A 15,592-nucleotide genomic window follows, 5' to 3' on the forward strand; every position below is an offset into this window, starting at 1 on the left:
ACCAGCATTTTTTTAAAGCATTTTTGGAGGCAGTCAGTGAAATCACCTGGAGCTGGCTGGGGCACCCTGGGAGCCATCCCAGCAGAAAAAGTCCTTTTGGTTGGTTTTTTTTTAAATTTTATTTCAACAGAGTAGTGCTTGGTTACAGTTTAGTGAAGAACAAATAGGTACATTCATTGGCTACAGCTCCTGGGGCAGCAGCTGCTGCCCACCTGCAAAGCCAGAACACTGTTAAACCATCCCAAAAATAAAATTAAAAAAGGAAGAAAAAAAAAAAAACCAAAACAAAAAACAAAAGAAAGTTTAATGAAAGGCAACTATGCATTAAAAAAGTCCTTGTAACTTGTCAGCTATAAATTACTTCAGTAAAAGAGGGGATTGGCCCAGGAGGAGCCTCAGTTGGGATCCAGTGGGCAGAGGAGGGAAACCCAAACACTCAGGGGTCCATCAGCAACGAGCTCACTGCCCTGACTGCCAACCCAAATCAGCCAGGAAGATCAGAGTGGGGGTGTGTGCTTCAGTGCAAGAGGAACAATGAGCCTGTAGCCCTTGGATTTTGTAGGTTTTTTTTTAATGATTCTTTTTTATTTTAATCTTTTTTTTTTTTTTTGCACTACACTCCTTTCCCTCCAAAGTAAAACTTAAAGTGCTCCTAGTGCTTTGGAATTTAAGCAAGAACAGGGGCCACGAGTGTCACTTGCTGTCTTTGGAGATTTCTGGGAGCAGAAGGAAGGGTGGCAGTGCCTGGCCCTTCAGCAGCTTCACCATAAACCCAGCAGGGATTGAGATGGAGCAACCTGTTCCTGCCACAGTCAGGGGAGCAGCCAGGGGGGAGCTGCCAGGGCTGTGCTGAAAAAACAAAACAAAAGGATAAAAGCAGGACTTGCTGCTTTTTTTGGGCCAGCAGGAGTGCAGGAGGTGAGCAGGGAGAGCCCAGGCCACGCTCAGGGACAGTGGCACAAGTGACACTGAGCTCAGCACAGCCCCAGGGGGTTTTTCCTGTCCCAGCACAGCATTCCCTGGCCCCCAGTGTCACTCCAGGCAGGTTCACAGCAGTCCCAGGGGGGATTTGCCCCATGGTCAGAGCAGCTCCTCCCTGCTCCAGTGCCTTTATCCAAAGCTGCTCTGCTCATCCCCACAGCTGGCTCAGGGACAAGCCAGGAATAACACCAAGCCTCATCTCCAAAGAGCCCAGGCCAGGTCAAACTTGGCTATTTTGGTTAAGGAAAGACAGAGGGACCTGTCCCAGCCTGACCCAGCACTCCCACAGCTCTGGAAGGCCCCAGCTCCATGGGGAGGGCAGAGCAAGGAGCCCAAGGATCAGATCCCTGTGCTTTCTGCCCCTTCCCTCTGCAACAGCAACGTTCCACAGGCAGCCACACACCCCTGCACCTCAGTGGGGACCCAGCAGTTCACATTCACTTCAGGTTAAAACTCTTGGTTATTTGCTAAATGCAATTTAATACTGAGGGGGACGAGGGGAGCCCCACTGTGGGCAAGGAGGAGAGGGAGCAGGGCCACTCCCAGCACCCAGGGGTGCAGCAGCCCTGGAGTCACACCCATTCCTGCACACACACTCCTGCTGAGCCTGCAGGGAAAAGCCAGCCCTGTCCCTGTGCCAGGGGCCAGCAGCAACACTGACCTCAGCCAGCTCTGAGCCACAGGCCCAGCTAGGACAGGGCAGCAGCCAGGTGGGAGCAGCAGGCTGAGCAAAACCCCCCCCAAGCCCCCAGGCCTCACCCAGCCCTGCCAGGTGGGAATATGGCACAGTAAACTCGAGCATCCAGCCCAGACAGAGCCCCCCACTCCCAGGGAGGCAGGATGCAGAGTCCTTCAGGGAACATGTCTTTGCAGGAAGACAGTGCCTCTCCCAGCTCTGGATGTGCAATTAAAAGAGTAACTAGAACAGTCTCAGGCCAAGCACAGCCCGAGCAAGATTCGTTCCTTCCACGTGTGCAGATAAAAGTGCAAATATGCATTTGATGTTTCTTTTCTAGTGAGGAAGCTCTGGTGCATTTAGCTGCCAACATCTTGAAGACCAGACCAAGGAAAAAAAAAAACAACAAAAAACCAAAAAAAGCTTCCAGAGAGTTCAGCTTCACTTTGCTACATGGTACCTTAAAGTCACAGTTCTCTGACTCGACTGCCTGCAGCCCTGGGCTCAGTCCCGCGCCGCTGGGCAGCTAGTGGAATGTTTGTGTCATGAGTTAGATGCTTCAGGGGGAGAAGAGGAGGAAAAGAGGAAAATCAGGTTACAATCCTATACATGAGTGCCACTCTGGGAAGAGAGGGAGCCTCCTCAGTTGTGTGGGGCAGGCTGGGAGCTGTGCTGCTGCTGCTGCTGGTGGTGGTTGGTCTCCGAGCCGCCGGCGGCGCAGAGCAAGGGCGCGCTGTCCGTGCCAGCCAGGGAGCCATAGCAGCCCGAGCACTGAGGGGTGGCCAAGCTGCAGGAGAGACAGAAAAACACACTGAGGGGTGGACAAGGTGCAGGAGAGACAGAAAAACACACTGAGGGGTGGCCAAGCTGCAGGAGAGACAGAAAAAACACACTGAGGGATGGACAAGGTGCAGGAGAGACAGAAAAACACACTGAGGGGTGGACAAGCTGCAGGAGAGACAGAAAAACACACTGAGGGGTGGCCAAGGTGCAGGAGAGACAGAAAAACACACTGAGGGGTGGCCAAGCTGCAGGAGAGACAGAAAAACACACTGAGGGGTGGCCAAGCTGCAGGAGAGACAGAAAAACACACTGAGGGGTGGCCAAGCTGCAGGAGAGACAGAAAAACACACTGAGGGGTGGCCAAGCTGCAGGAGAGACAGAAAAACACACTGAGGGGTGGCCAAGCTGCAGGAGAGACAGAAAAACACACTGAGGGGTGGCCAAGCTGCAGGAGAGACAGAAAAAACACACTGAGGGATGGACAAGGTGCAGGAGAGACAGAAAAACACACTGAGGGATGGACAAGGTGCAGGAGAGACAGAAAAACACACTGAGGGGTGGACAAGGTGCAGGAGAGACAGAAAAAACACACTGAGGGGTGGCCAAGCTGCAGGAGACACAGAAAAACACACTGAGGGATGGCCAAGGTGCAGGAGAGACAGAAAAACACACTGAGGGGTGGGCAAGGTGCAGGAGAGACAGAAAAAACACTCTGAGGGGTGGCCAAGGTGCAGGAGAGACAGAAAAAACACACTGAGGGGTGGACAAGCTGAAGGAGATGCAGAAAAAAAACAGGCATGAACTTTTTAGGGATGAATGATTTGGTTTGTCCAGATTTCTGCTCCCAGCACTGGTCAGGATGCTGAAGTTTTCAGGTAAAATATCTCCAAGGAATTTGGGTTTGATGAGACAGTGACAAGGAGAAGAGCATCAGGCCTCACAGCCAGAGCCTCTGAACTGCTCACTACACCTCTGGGCAGCAAGTGAGAGACTTGGAAGTAAAGGGGAAAGGAAGCAAAGTGTTCCAGGCCAGGCTGAACAGGACTTGGAGCAACCTGGTGCAGTGGAAGGTGTCCCTTCCCATAGCAGGGGATAGAACAAGATGATCTTTAAGGTCCCTCCCAGCCCAAACCATTCCATGGAGACAGGTGACAGGATGCCCCATGTTTTGCTAGGGATACCTGAACATTCTCCCCCACACCAGTGCTTCCTGCAGAGCTTTGTCCCAGCTCCCACTTGCCAGTGGAGAAACCCCTCTGGAGATCATTTCAGAGCCCTCAGAAATGGATCCCAGCCCCCCTGGGTGAGGCTGTCTGCAATCACCACCTGGGAGCAGCATCCACCTCTCTGAGCTGGTCACTTCTGCCCAATAGAACCAGCTCAGAAGGGAACAAAAGCAAGGGAACAAAAGCTCTGTCAGGCTCCTTGCCCAAGCTGCCTCTTGCATGGGAGTTTTTCCTAGGAGCAGAAGCCAGGAGCTCTGTTGCTTCCCCAGAGGGCAGCAGAGCAGCAGCAGAGCCCTTCCTTACCCTCCTTCCCTGGCCCCGAGCCGTGACAAGTCATCGTCGCTGTCGTAGCGCCTGGGATTGTCAAAGAAATAGGCCCTGGAGCTGTAGCTGTGGCTGTTGACCATCCCTGCTGGAGTCTGCCAAGGAGAAAGGAGTTAGGCCAGAAGCAAAACATTGCCAAAAATCACCCCAGGCACCCTCCCAGCACAGGGGGATTCGCTCAGACCTACCAGGTTCTGGCTGAGTCTCTGAGCGCGGAAGAACAGCACCACGAAGGTGGTGGGCACCAGCTCCCACAGGAACAGCACCACTCCAAACACCACGTACTCCTCACTGCTCACCTCCACCTGCACCTGTGGGCACAAGGCACAGGGGGCTGTGGCATGCCAGCCAGCCACAGAGCTCCCAAAATGCAGAGAAACCTTTGCAGGATCAGGAGTCCCTAAAGCAGCACGGTGACCTTCACCTGGCTGCTGCTGCTGGTTTGGGTGAGCTGGTTCTGCTCACAGTGTGCTGCCAGGGCACTGGGAGCTCACTGCCCACACCAGGGACTCTCCCTCACACACAGCCATGCCTGATTAAGCATTGCTGTTCTGCTCTAGTTGAGCTGTCCCTCCTCTCCCTCAAAAGAAGAGTTAGCAGGCTGACAGGGAAGAGCATAACAGGGAATCCTTCCTGAAGAAGTGGTTGGAGAGAGGAGGACTCAGGTTTGCTGGGTGGAGAGAACAAGCAGCTCATATGGGGGCTCAGCCACCCAGACACCCCCCAGAGCCCCCTTTTCAGCCTCACAGCATGAGGAGTGACTGCAGGTTGGGGGTCACACACTCACCTTGTCTGAAAGGTTGTCCCAGCCATAGTTAAAAGGACCAGGAACATTGTCTGGAGATATGGCCACAGCTACCAGGTTATAGCAAGCCCTTGAGGAATACAGGAGGGCCACTACAGATCCCACCAGAATAGCCTGGCAGACAGATGTTCCCTAGGACAGGAAGAAATAAAAAGAGTTTTAATACAGAGCTGTGATGTTCTTCCCCATTCCCTTAAATGCATGAGCAGCTGTGCAGGCAAGAATGACCCAGAACATTTGTATGTTGTTGCTAAAATATTCAGAGCTGGGTAAGAGCTTTCTCATGTGATGAGTTCATTGCAGGAGCCACACAGCCAGAGCTGCCAGGGAAGGATCTGAGGCACTGGAGTGTCCCTGGCAAGGCTCTGTCAGTCAGCTCCAAATGGGGGTCCAGGGAGATGCTGTTCCACCCCCTGCCTTCCTCTGGGAATCTCCACAAGGCCAACAACCCACCAGCAGGAAAATCAACTTCTGTTTAGAGCCCAGACCCTGCAGAGGTGTTCACCCAGCCCTTTCACCTGCAGCCACTCAGCACCTCACCCATGCACAGTGTTTGTCCAGGAAAGCAGTTCAAATATTTGGGATGGGCAGAAAGACCCAGAGCTTGAACCCCAGTACCTGAAGGGAGCTCACAGGAAAGCTGGAGAGAGAGGATTTACAATGGGCTGGAGAGACAGGACAAGGGAATGGCTTCAAACAGACAGAGGGCAGGGTTAGATGGGATACTGGGAGTAAATCCCTGGCTGTGAGGGAGCTGAGGCCCTGGCACAGGGTGCCCAGAGCAGCTGTGGCTGCCCCTGGATCCCTGAAGTGTCCAGGGCCAGGCTGGATGGGGCTTGGAACAACCTGGGATAGGTAAAGGTAGCCCATGGCAGGGTGTTGGAACTGGATGGCATTTAAGATCTCTTCCAACTCAAACCATTCAGGAATGCTGGGACAAACCAGGTTTTGTTAATCCATTCATGAATCTTTTCAATGACTCCAAATCACAGTGAGGGGGCAAACACCCCTCAGCACCTGAGTTGCCTTTGTGTTTAAGCTCACCCCACTGGCCTGCTCTACATCCCAGCTGTATTTTCCCAGATTTGGAACTCAGGACAGTGTCTTCAGAGAGCCAACAGACAAGTGACAGCACTGAAGCTCAGCACACATCCTGCTGCCACTGGAAGCTGAGCCTGTGGTGCTCAGGCCAGCACCATGAGGCACAAAGGCTGCTGAAACAAATCTCCAGCTCACAAGGAGCACAGGATGGGCTGGCTGCAGTCCAGCCTCCTTCTCACAGCTCCAACATCCCCACCTTCAGTGTGGAGGCAGCAGCCTCCAGCCCTGCTGTGTGGCTTTGAGTTCAGGGCCAGTTCTGAGGCACCTGTGTAACATTTCTGCTCATCCCCAGGCTGTTTCTGCAGCAAGTTCCCACACACAAGAGCAGGGGATGCCCCCAGGGCAGGGGAGGGAGGCAGAGAGCTTTAGCAGACTGCAGGGTGAGTATCCAAGTGGGGAGCAGAGGCTTCCCTGGAGCAGGCTGTACACAGCCCAGGGGCAGCCTGGGGCATGTGAGGAGAGGAAGCTCCTGCACTGGGAGAACTGGGTGAGTTAATGAGTGTCCAGAGCCAGCTGGAGCTGGATTCCAGGCCAGCAGGGATGGGAGCAGCTTCTCTGCAGATCTGGATGCAACCTGCAGCCTCTGGACAGCTGTCACAGCAGCCAGGCAGGACACCAGGCCCAGCCCACACATCCTGGATTCCAGGAAGTCACCAATGCCTCTGCTTAAGGAGCCAGGCATCTCCTACAGAGAGCCTCAGCTTCAACTGGCAATGCCCAGGTGCTCTGGTTTTCCCCTGGATGTTTCCAGGCACTCAAGTGGATGCTGACTGCAGCTTCCTGCCACACTGCTGGTGGCTTTTCCCCTTTCCTATCTGCTGGAAAAGAGCTGTGTGTGATCAGACCCTCACCTGTCCAGCTTTGGGACAGGACCTACAGAAACTTCTTGTCCCATTCCAAAATACTCATCTCATCCAGGATATCTCATCCTACCCAAGCAGAGTCCAGCTAGAGCTGGATTTCTGGGGGATCCCCTTTGCAGGGAATCATGACATCTGCTACAGGTAAAATACACAGCACAAACTGCACCTGCTGCTCTTAGAGAACCTTCTCTTCAAGGCAAACCTGGGATTTTCTATGCCTGAAAAAAGCAGCAGCAGCTCATAAATCTGTTATGCCACAGCTGCAGACAAAGCATTCCCCTAAAGCATGCAGGAAACATCACTCCCACAGCAGGAGTGTGCACTTTGTGAAAGGGAGGAATCCAAGAGTTGCCACCTCCCCACTGGAAGAATTTGAGCAAGAGCAGCTCAGGTGCCACCAGGCCAGCACTGCCCTGAGTGAGCACCCCCAGATCCAGCTGGGCAGTCCCAGTGGGAATTCCCCAGGCATTTTCCCACCTTGGACTCGAGGTAGACATTGGCTGAAGACATCTTTCCCAGTTTGCACATGCAGCAGGCCAGGGAGATGGCACAGAGGATGAAGAGGCTGTCATTGAGCAGAGCCCTGGCCAGGACTGTCCATCTCAGCTGCTTCTCTGGGACCTCACCATGGATCAGCATTGCACAGGTTAAATTCACTACCAGGAACAGGAGGCTGGTGAGGATGGAGCCCAGGTACAGCAGGACCCTGCAGAGAGGGTGAGGGGAGAAATGGGCAGTGAGACAATCCTGCTCCTCCCTCCTGTGTCAGCAGACCCTCCCAGTGCTCTGCTTGCTGGGAAGTTCAGGCATTCCAGAAAATTTCAGGGGTTATATTGGGAAGTTCAGGCATTCCAGCCAATTTCAGGGGTTGCACTGGCAGCCCAAGGCTGCAGAGGGTTTGTTGGAGCCTCTCTCAGAACACATGAGCAGCATAAGCAGTCATGAGTTACAAGACTCATCTTCTGACAGTCAGGTTCTTATCTTGCAGATTTGAAGTGTTGCTCCAGCTCTGCATTAACTCCAGTCAATAAGCCATGAGTCATCACAACCACTGCAACTCCTTGAGAGCCACTGGAGCTTGCATTTTCCACCCTGGGTTTCCCTGGGAAGCACCTGGGCTGCACAAACCTGGGGCTCTCCCACTGCCCAAACCTTGTTCTGCAGATCTTTCCTGGGCTGGGACAGCTCAGAGTGACCCTGAGAGTTCATCCAGGGGAATTGGGATGTTTGAGCTCCCCTGGCACCCCTGAAGATCCCAGTCCTGCTCCAGGTCCAACTTCTCAGAGCACAGGTATGGAATCAGAGCTCTGTTCAGCTTTTGGGGCCTGACCCTCCCATTCCCAGTTCCCCTGGGAGCAGCTTTAGGGACAGCAGCACTTACTTGTACTTGTTGAATTCAGCTGCACATTTCACTTTGAATATGACCTGGAGGAGAGATTTGCACAGGGTTACTTTACATGGCTTACAGTTTCCTTTCAACTTTGTCAAGAGATAAACAGGGAAACCAGAATCCAGCTGGACATCTCCAAGGACTCTGAATTATTTATTAGCACCAAGTCTTGCTCTGGACCCAAAAGAATGATATTTTTCCCTTGTACAAGCCCAGGTTCCCAACAACCATAAACATATTTAACACCCCATATGTGACAAGCACTTTAACACCACACCTTAAAGACATCAAGAAAAGAAGGGAGTTTAGCATTTAAAAGTCCTTCAAAAATACATCTCCTTTCCCCAAATGTTTTGGGCTATTTTAGGACCTCATCCATGCTGGATTTCCATGTTAGAGGAGTAGGGACAGTTTTGGAAGGTGCAGATGTTCCCAAATCACAGCTCAGATGTGAATTCCTGCTGCAAAGGCACAGGGAACACATTGGTCAGGAACTGGGTTGTGTCCAGGAAGGATCCCAGAGATCCCATTCAGCCACAGACAAAGCTCATGTCCTGATTGAAGGAATTTGGGAGGAGGCACAGACACATCCAGAGTGATCCCACCTGTACTTGTGGGATCACTGCCCAGGTGTGGAGGTTCAGTCTCTCCTCTCCCACAAGGAGCCTTCCCTGTGAGCAGTGCAGGATCACTCATCTCCTCCCAGGCATCCTCAGGCAGATTTTATCCTGGTGGGATTCCTTGGCTCCTGCTTCCAAGGCAGCACTGAGGCACAAATGGCACATGAGCTTCAGGAACTGCTGCCAACAGGATTTCCAGAGACAGTCCAGGATCTGAGGCTTCTCTCAGCCACTGCAGTGGTTCCAAGCATTTCAAAGGATGTTGGACAGCTTCAGTGATTCTTTTCCAAGAGTCACTTCCACTGCCTGGCTCCTCTTCCCAAGGCTGAGCTCACCTTAGTGAGAATGAGGTGTGATTCCTCAGCAGAGGGAGGTATCCAGCCTCAGGAATGTTCTCTGGCCCACAGAAGGAGTGTGGCACAATCCACCCTGAGCCCTAAAACTCAGTTACAGGAAAATGAGTCTTGGAAAGGCCACATGGTGACTCCAAAAGAGAAACATCCCTGAATTCTCCCTTGTTTGCCTGTGGGTGACATTCAGGCACTTTGGGAGTGTCATGGAATCACTGAGGCTGGGAAAGCCCTCCAAGGTCAGCAAATCCAACCATTAATCCAGCAGCACCTCCTTCACCACTAAACCATGCCCTGAAGTGCCACATCCAGGGATTGGGACTCCACCACTGCCCTGAGCAGTCTGTTCAACTCCTCACCACCCTTTCAGTGAAGAATTTTTTCCTAACATCCTGTTAAGATCTAAATATTCCCTGGCACAACTTGAGGCAGTTTCCTCTTGTCTTTTCAAAACAGGCATTGGTGACATCCAGCTGGGAAACTCCTGGTTCAGCACCCATTCCAGCAGCAGGGAAATCCACTGAGGAATCTGCACTCCTGCTGGAACCTCAGCCTTTGAGCAGCTCTGCAGAACTCCCTGGCTTGTATCCCAGCTGGGAATGTTGTGTTTTCAGCTGAGAACAGCCCCTCAGCTGAGCAGGGAAGTGCCCCTGGCTCACAGGAAGATTTTTGGGCAGGATACTCTTCCCAAAGCCTCCCCTGCAGCCCCAGGGATTAAGGCACACAAAGCTGAGTCAGGGTTAAGAGTGCAACAGCAATTTGAGCCTCATGCTTGGCTCAGTGCCATGGAAAGCAAAGGGAGACCACAGCTCCAGCCTTACACTTTTATTAGCCCTGGATAGTTATTCCTATAACTTCAGGAAGGGAACAGACACCTCTGCTTTGGTGGGTTTGGTTATTAAGGCTGATAAGTTATCTGAAGGTTGCTTTTCCTCCCCAGGGACTGGGTCAGGAGGTGGCACAGTGCACAGGGTGTCTCTGGGTTCTTATCCTTGAGATGAGCTCTGAGCCTCTGCACAGGGCTCTGCTGCTCTCAGAGCCCAAGGACAGCTCAGCTGAGAGTTCTGCTGGGAGAAATCCAGCACAGAGAGCTCAGGAGCAATGCTGTTCTTCAGAAAAACAGGGGAAACAGAGCCCTGTGCTTCAGCAGGTGCATTAGGCCAAGCTGGGAGCAGCAATCCTTGCAAACTGAACAGCTCCTTCAAACCTGAGCTGAGCCCAGCTCCAGAAACATGAAAAGAGGGAACAGAGGTCTCAGCAGGACTGGGAGCAGAACCTTTTACAGCAGTTTGGAATACTCAGGTGCCTTCCAGAGCCATGGATCCCTTCAGCACTCCACAGCAGCCAGAAGGTGAGGCTGAAATGAGCCACAGACCCCAAAGCCCTCTGTGATGCCAGAGGCTTTTGGGTTTGTGATGAGTGGATTTATCCCATAAAATTGATTTCACATCACACCTAGATAATCCCTAAGGTGTGTTCCAGAGACACAATCCACCTTAGGAGGAGCACTGGAGGTGTCACAGCTGCTAAGGGAAGGTAAGTGACACATCCCAGACTCACAGATGAATCCAAGGACCACTCCCAGGACCTGCACAAGGCAGGATCTTCACCCTAACAGTGACACACTGAGGCTGGACCAAAACCAAGCTGGTCTCAGCAGATCTGAAAGATCCAGGAACTTGTTGCTGTACATTGGAATCAAATTCTTTTTTGCTTCATAAATACAAATGAATTTGGCCTCTGCATGTACAGGACACAACCAAGCCCTGCCCCACCACAGCATCCCCTCAGATCAGACACATCCCTCCTCTCAGCACAGGAGATAATGGGATCACACCTTGTACCAAGTGTGCAAACCCCACAGAGGAGAAGCTGGAAACACCCATGAGGATCCCTCACCATCCTCATGTTAACATGGTGATCATTCCATGCCACCCTGAGCACAGGCTGCAGTTTTGCATGTTCCCTGCTTTCCCAGAATAGCTGGTCCCCAGCAGGGCCACCTGTTCCTCTGGGAAACATGGGAATCATCAGCTATGGGATGGAGCAGTCTGGAGTTTCAGTGATCCCTCACCAGCTGTCCCTCTGAGGCACAGGGCACTGCCAGGTGTCTGCCACACAGGGAAGGTGAAAGAGGCAAAGGAAGGATGGAGATTTTTCCAGTTTTCCATCTGAGAAGGCAGAAGATCCAGGAGAGTAAAGACAAACATGTCCCAGGCTGGAGGCTCTCTCCATGCCAGTCTCCAGGGCAATCAGAGCAGGAAGGGATTGCAGGGCTGATGTCATCTCAGATGGAGCACTCAGAGGAACCCAGGCAGGTGAAGGGCTCTGGCCACACCATCAGCCCCACCAGGCCAGCATTCCTTACTCATCCCTGGGCTGCTGCTGATCCCCAGGACAACCAGGGGTGCCAAGGGCTCAGGAAGGTCTTGAACAGCAAGGTTGTTGTGGCTGCATTTCACAGATAAATTTGGAATGGAGAATATCTCCAAGGCCATCAGGTCCAAGCTCAATTCCTACCTTGTCACAAGCCCAGAGCACTGAGTGCCACCTGCAGGGGTTCCTTGGACACCTCCAGGGATGGGGACTCCAAACCTCCCTGGGCAGCTGCTTCCAATGCCTGACAAACCTTTCTATGGAGAAATTTCCCCTAATATCCAATTTAAACCTCCCCTGGCACAGCTTGAGGCCATTTCCTCCTGTCCCTGTTCTCTGGGAGCAGAGTCTGATCCCCCCTCCTCACTGCCCCTCCTGTCAGGGAGTTCTGCAGAGCCACAAGGTCCCTCCTGAGCCTCCTTTTCTCCAGGCTAAACATCCTGAGCTGCCTCCATGTATTTCCATTTCCATGTACCATCCTCCTGACAAAAACCTGGGGAAAAACAGAAGTGGCAGAGTCTTGGGAAAAGTGGCATTTTTCAAACAGTTGGCAACACAGGAGCTATTCCACAGGCAAAGGAGCATCCTAGGTTGTGTATCAGAACTGCTGTGGCAAGATTGGGAGTGGATCTAAGGAATTCTAAACCTGATGGACTGTGAGCTCCAGATTCCCAGGAAAGGATTCCTTCTGGCACAAGCTGAAGTAGAAAGGAAGAGCTCCAAAGAAAATGTGGAAAAAGTATCCCAAGGGAGCCTACAAGAGAGCTGGAGAGAATGAAAGGACACAGGGAATGGCTTCCCACTGCCAAAGGGCAGGGTTAGATGGGATATTGGGAATTCCTGGCTATGAGGCCCTGGCACAGGTGCCCAGAGAAGCTGTGGATGCCCCTGGATCCCTGGAAGTGGCCAAGGCCAGGCTGGAGCAAGCTGGGATAGTGGAAGGTGTCCCTGCCCATGGAAGGGGGTAGAACAGGATGAGCTTTAAGGTCCCTTCCAACCCAAACCATTCTGGGATTCTATGAAAAAGAAATGCTCACCCCACACTTATTCTGTCAGGTCTCTGCATCCTCTCAGCATTTTCAGGGGCCAAGATGGGATAAGAAGAGGACAGGGGGAACACCAGGCAGCTCAGCAAATTTAAATTTCAACCCCAAAACAACCTGGAGTGTTAAGTAACACCAGTTCCCCACAGGGATCTGTTTCCTGGAGCTTCTCCCTCAGCACCATTCCATCCTCAGCCTCTACACAGCCTGAGGAGCTCTGTAAATCAAACAAGATCAGCTCAAATAACAGCACAGGCCATTTTCTTCCCCAGATGCCATTTCTCCAGCATCTCCACAAAGGAGGCTCTGTGCACAGGGACAATGAGGCTCAGCACAGCAGCAGCCCCTGCTCTCATCTGAGCACATCTCAGAGCAGGATGCAGCAGAAGCTCAGAGTCCTTCCACAAGCTGCTGCCAAGTGGCCCTAAAAACTGGGATTCTGCTGGAGTCACACCAGTAAACACACCAGTCACCTCTAGATCACGGGAGCCAGAAAAGCTCCAGAGGTTTTCCATTTTTTTTTTCTCCAAACCCCTGGAACTTCAGCACCGAGATGTCCCCAAAACCCCCTGGAGTGATGGACACCCCTCCTGGTTGTTCCAGGAAAGTGTTCCCTCAGCTGAGCAAGCAGACCCATTTTCATAAGTCACTTTATCCTTCCCCACTCCAGATTCAGAGCTCTTATTTCCTCAGACAGGATTTCCCTTGGCTCTAGGTCTTCAAGGAGAAAGAAGTGGGATACATGCAGAGTTCACTGACAAACAGATACCGTGGGAGGAGGAGAAGCCTGGGAATCTATTTGGATTTACTTTAATAGGACCTTTAAACAAGCCTGCAGAGAGGCAAATCTGCTGTCAAATCCAGTGACCTAGAGGAAAACAGAAATCCAGCCACTCTGTGGAGCAAAGCACAGAATCCCTGCTTTTCAAGGGACACAAACCCCTCCTGGCTGGAGCAACTGGGAGGTCAGGCTGCCTTGAGCAGACAAGATGGATTTGTGCTCTCTATGCACCATTTGTTATTCCACCAACAACACCTCCAACAGCTTTTGCAACAGGCAGCTCATCCCCAAAGCCTCCAGGTGTCTTTTTTGGGGGGAAAAGAACCAAAACAGAGGAACAACCCCACTGCTCCAAAGATCATGTGAGCCTCGGTGTCCTGGGGAAAATGAAATCATAACTCCCGTGGGTGACACATCAGAGTGATTTTGCTGTGTGCTAGTGATTCCTTTGTGAGGCTGGGGAACAGCTGAGAGCTGCAGAGCAAAGAATCCCAACAACAACAACAAAGCTGGAAGGAAAAAGTGGTGACTTGGTTCATAAATAGGCAGCGAACCGGGAGGCAGGAGAGCAGAGGGCTGCTCAGGAGAAACTGGAGCAGAAACAAAATATTCAGGAGGAGGATGGGGAGGGGAGAGCCAGGGCTTTAGGAGATAAAGGCAAGTGGAAGGACTAAAGAAAGGAGGCTAAAAACCACGGCACGAGTGATGGGAAACCCAGAAAAGCAGGGACACAGCTCGGTGACAATAACAAGCAGCTCTGCACTGTCCCAGCAGCAATGCTGGTGCTGGGAAGGGGCCCCCTTGGGCTTGTTCAGTGAGGGATCTCGGGGTTTTTTTGTCTGACAAGCTGCAGAACAACAAGCCCGGCTCGCAGCGGAGCGATGGAGGGAAGGAGGGAGCGCAGCAACAATAGCAGAAGAGGCTCTGGCTGGTGACGTAATGGTTGGCATCACTCCAGGCCAGAGCAGCCCCTGCTGCTGCCACTTTCTGGTCCTCTGTGCAGAAGGGGAATCAATTAAAAAAAGATGCAGAACAGTCCCTCAAGTGACACCCCCCCCATACAAACACCTCGCCGTGGGTCTGGGTTGCAAAGGGGAAAATCCCACCTGGGAGCATCCTGCACCCCCCAAATCCCAAATTCAGGGCATGTGCCTGTGACCTCCCCTCCCTACACCGGGGTCTGCAGTCAGGGTACAGCCCTGCACCCCAAACCGCTAACGCTGGGATTTGGGGCACACTTATAGCTCACACCATCCCCCCCAAAATCCCACCCCGCCCCCCAAGATGGGATTCAGGGCATAATCCCCGTGTTTCTCTCCAAGCTTGGATTCAGGGCACAATCCCTGTGTCTCACCCCCAAGTCTGGATTCAGGGCACAACCTCTGCATCCCCCCAGCCTATCCCAAAGTCTGTAGCGAGGGATGGATTCAGGGCACAATCCCTGTGCCTCCTTCCAGCCGGGATTCAGGGCACAGCCCTGTCCCAAAGCCTCCACCGAGGGCAGAGCCCCGGCATCGCCTCCCTCCCTCACCTGCACCCTCACATCCCCATCCAGGCTCCAAGTTTGGAGAGGCGCTTCCAGCCCCGCTGTCCCGCAGGGTGGAGGTTTGGGCAAGGGAATTTTGGAGGGGTTTTGCCCAAAAGGGCAAAACTTACCTCAGCGAAATAGAGGTTGAGGAGGCAGAGGCTGGAGAAGAGGAGGCAGCCGGGCAGGCAGTAGAGGAGCCAGTGGGCGAAGGGCTGCTGGAGGCGGAGGGCCTGCAGGGAATTCTGCAGGTAGAAGGAGAACAGGGTGGTCCTGAGGGCTGCCCAGAGCAGGCAGAGGAAGAGGCAGAGCGTGTGGTAACTCAGCCGCCGCTCGCGGTAGTAGAGCAGCAGCCAGAGCTGCAGGTAGGCGAAGAGGAAGAGCGCGGCGTAGAGCGCCGTGTGGAGCACGGTGAGCCCCAGCTCCACGGCGTAGGGCACGGCCGCCCCCTCAGCGAGGGCCATGGGGCAGCGGGAGGCAGCGACCCCCTCCCTGCCTTCCCTCAGCCCCGGCTGGACACCCCCATGCAACAAAGGGGAGCCCCCCCTTCTTTTCCCCTTCTCCTCCTCCTCCTCCCGCCCGCCCGGCTGCACCGCCCGCCCGCCCGCCGCCAAACAACTCAGTGCCGGGGACAGCCGGCTGAGCCCGCTGATTTGAGGGGCGGCGGCGCGCGTTCCCCATTGGCCGCCCGACGGCCACGCCCCCCGCCGCGCCCACCCGCCGCGCTCATTGGCTGGTGCCGCCTGTC

The 15,592-nt window shown here is 53.3% G+C and overlaps 1 protein-coding gene across 2 annotated transcripts; it reads right to left on the reverse strand.

Moving 5' to 3' along the window:
- Positions 1-104: 104 nt before the first annotated feature.
- On the reverse strand, positions 105-15,488 carry GPR137C (G protein-coupled receptor 137C). 2 transcript variants are annotated; one of them, XR_013774540.1, is made up of 8 exons: positions 14,976-15,488; positions 8,141-8,184; positions 7,237-7,465; positions 4,778-4,927; positions 4,179-4,301; positions 3,970-4,085; positions 982-2,444; positions 105-849 (listed from the first exon to the last, which is right to left on the reverse strand). XR_013774540.1 is itself a non-coding variant. In XM_079307869.1 (7 exons), exons 1-7 carry the CDS (start codon positions 15,306-15,308, stop codon positions 2,300-2,302), a joined length of 1,140 nt encoding a protein of 379 aa, XP_079163995.1. In that variant the 5' UTR covers positions 15,309-15,440; the 3' UTR covers positions 105-2,299. The 2 variants fall into 2 exon arrangements, 1 of the variants encoding a protein (XP_079163995.1); XM_079307869.1 differs by having other exon boundaries at positions 105-2,444; positions 14,976-15,440.
- Between the last annotated feature and the right edge of the window lie 104 nt (positions 15,489-15,592).

Source organism: Erithacus rubecula, assembly GCF_903797595.1.
Source record: "Erithacus rubecula genome assembly, chromosome: 6".
NCBI lineage: Eukaryota > Metazoa > Chordata > Aves > Passeriformes > Muscicapidae > Erithacus > Erithacus rubecula.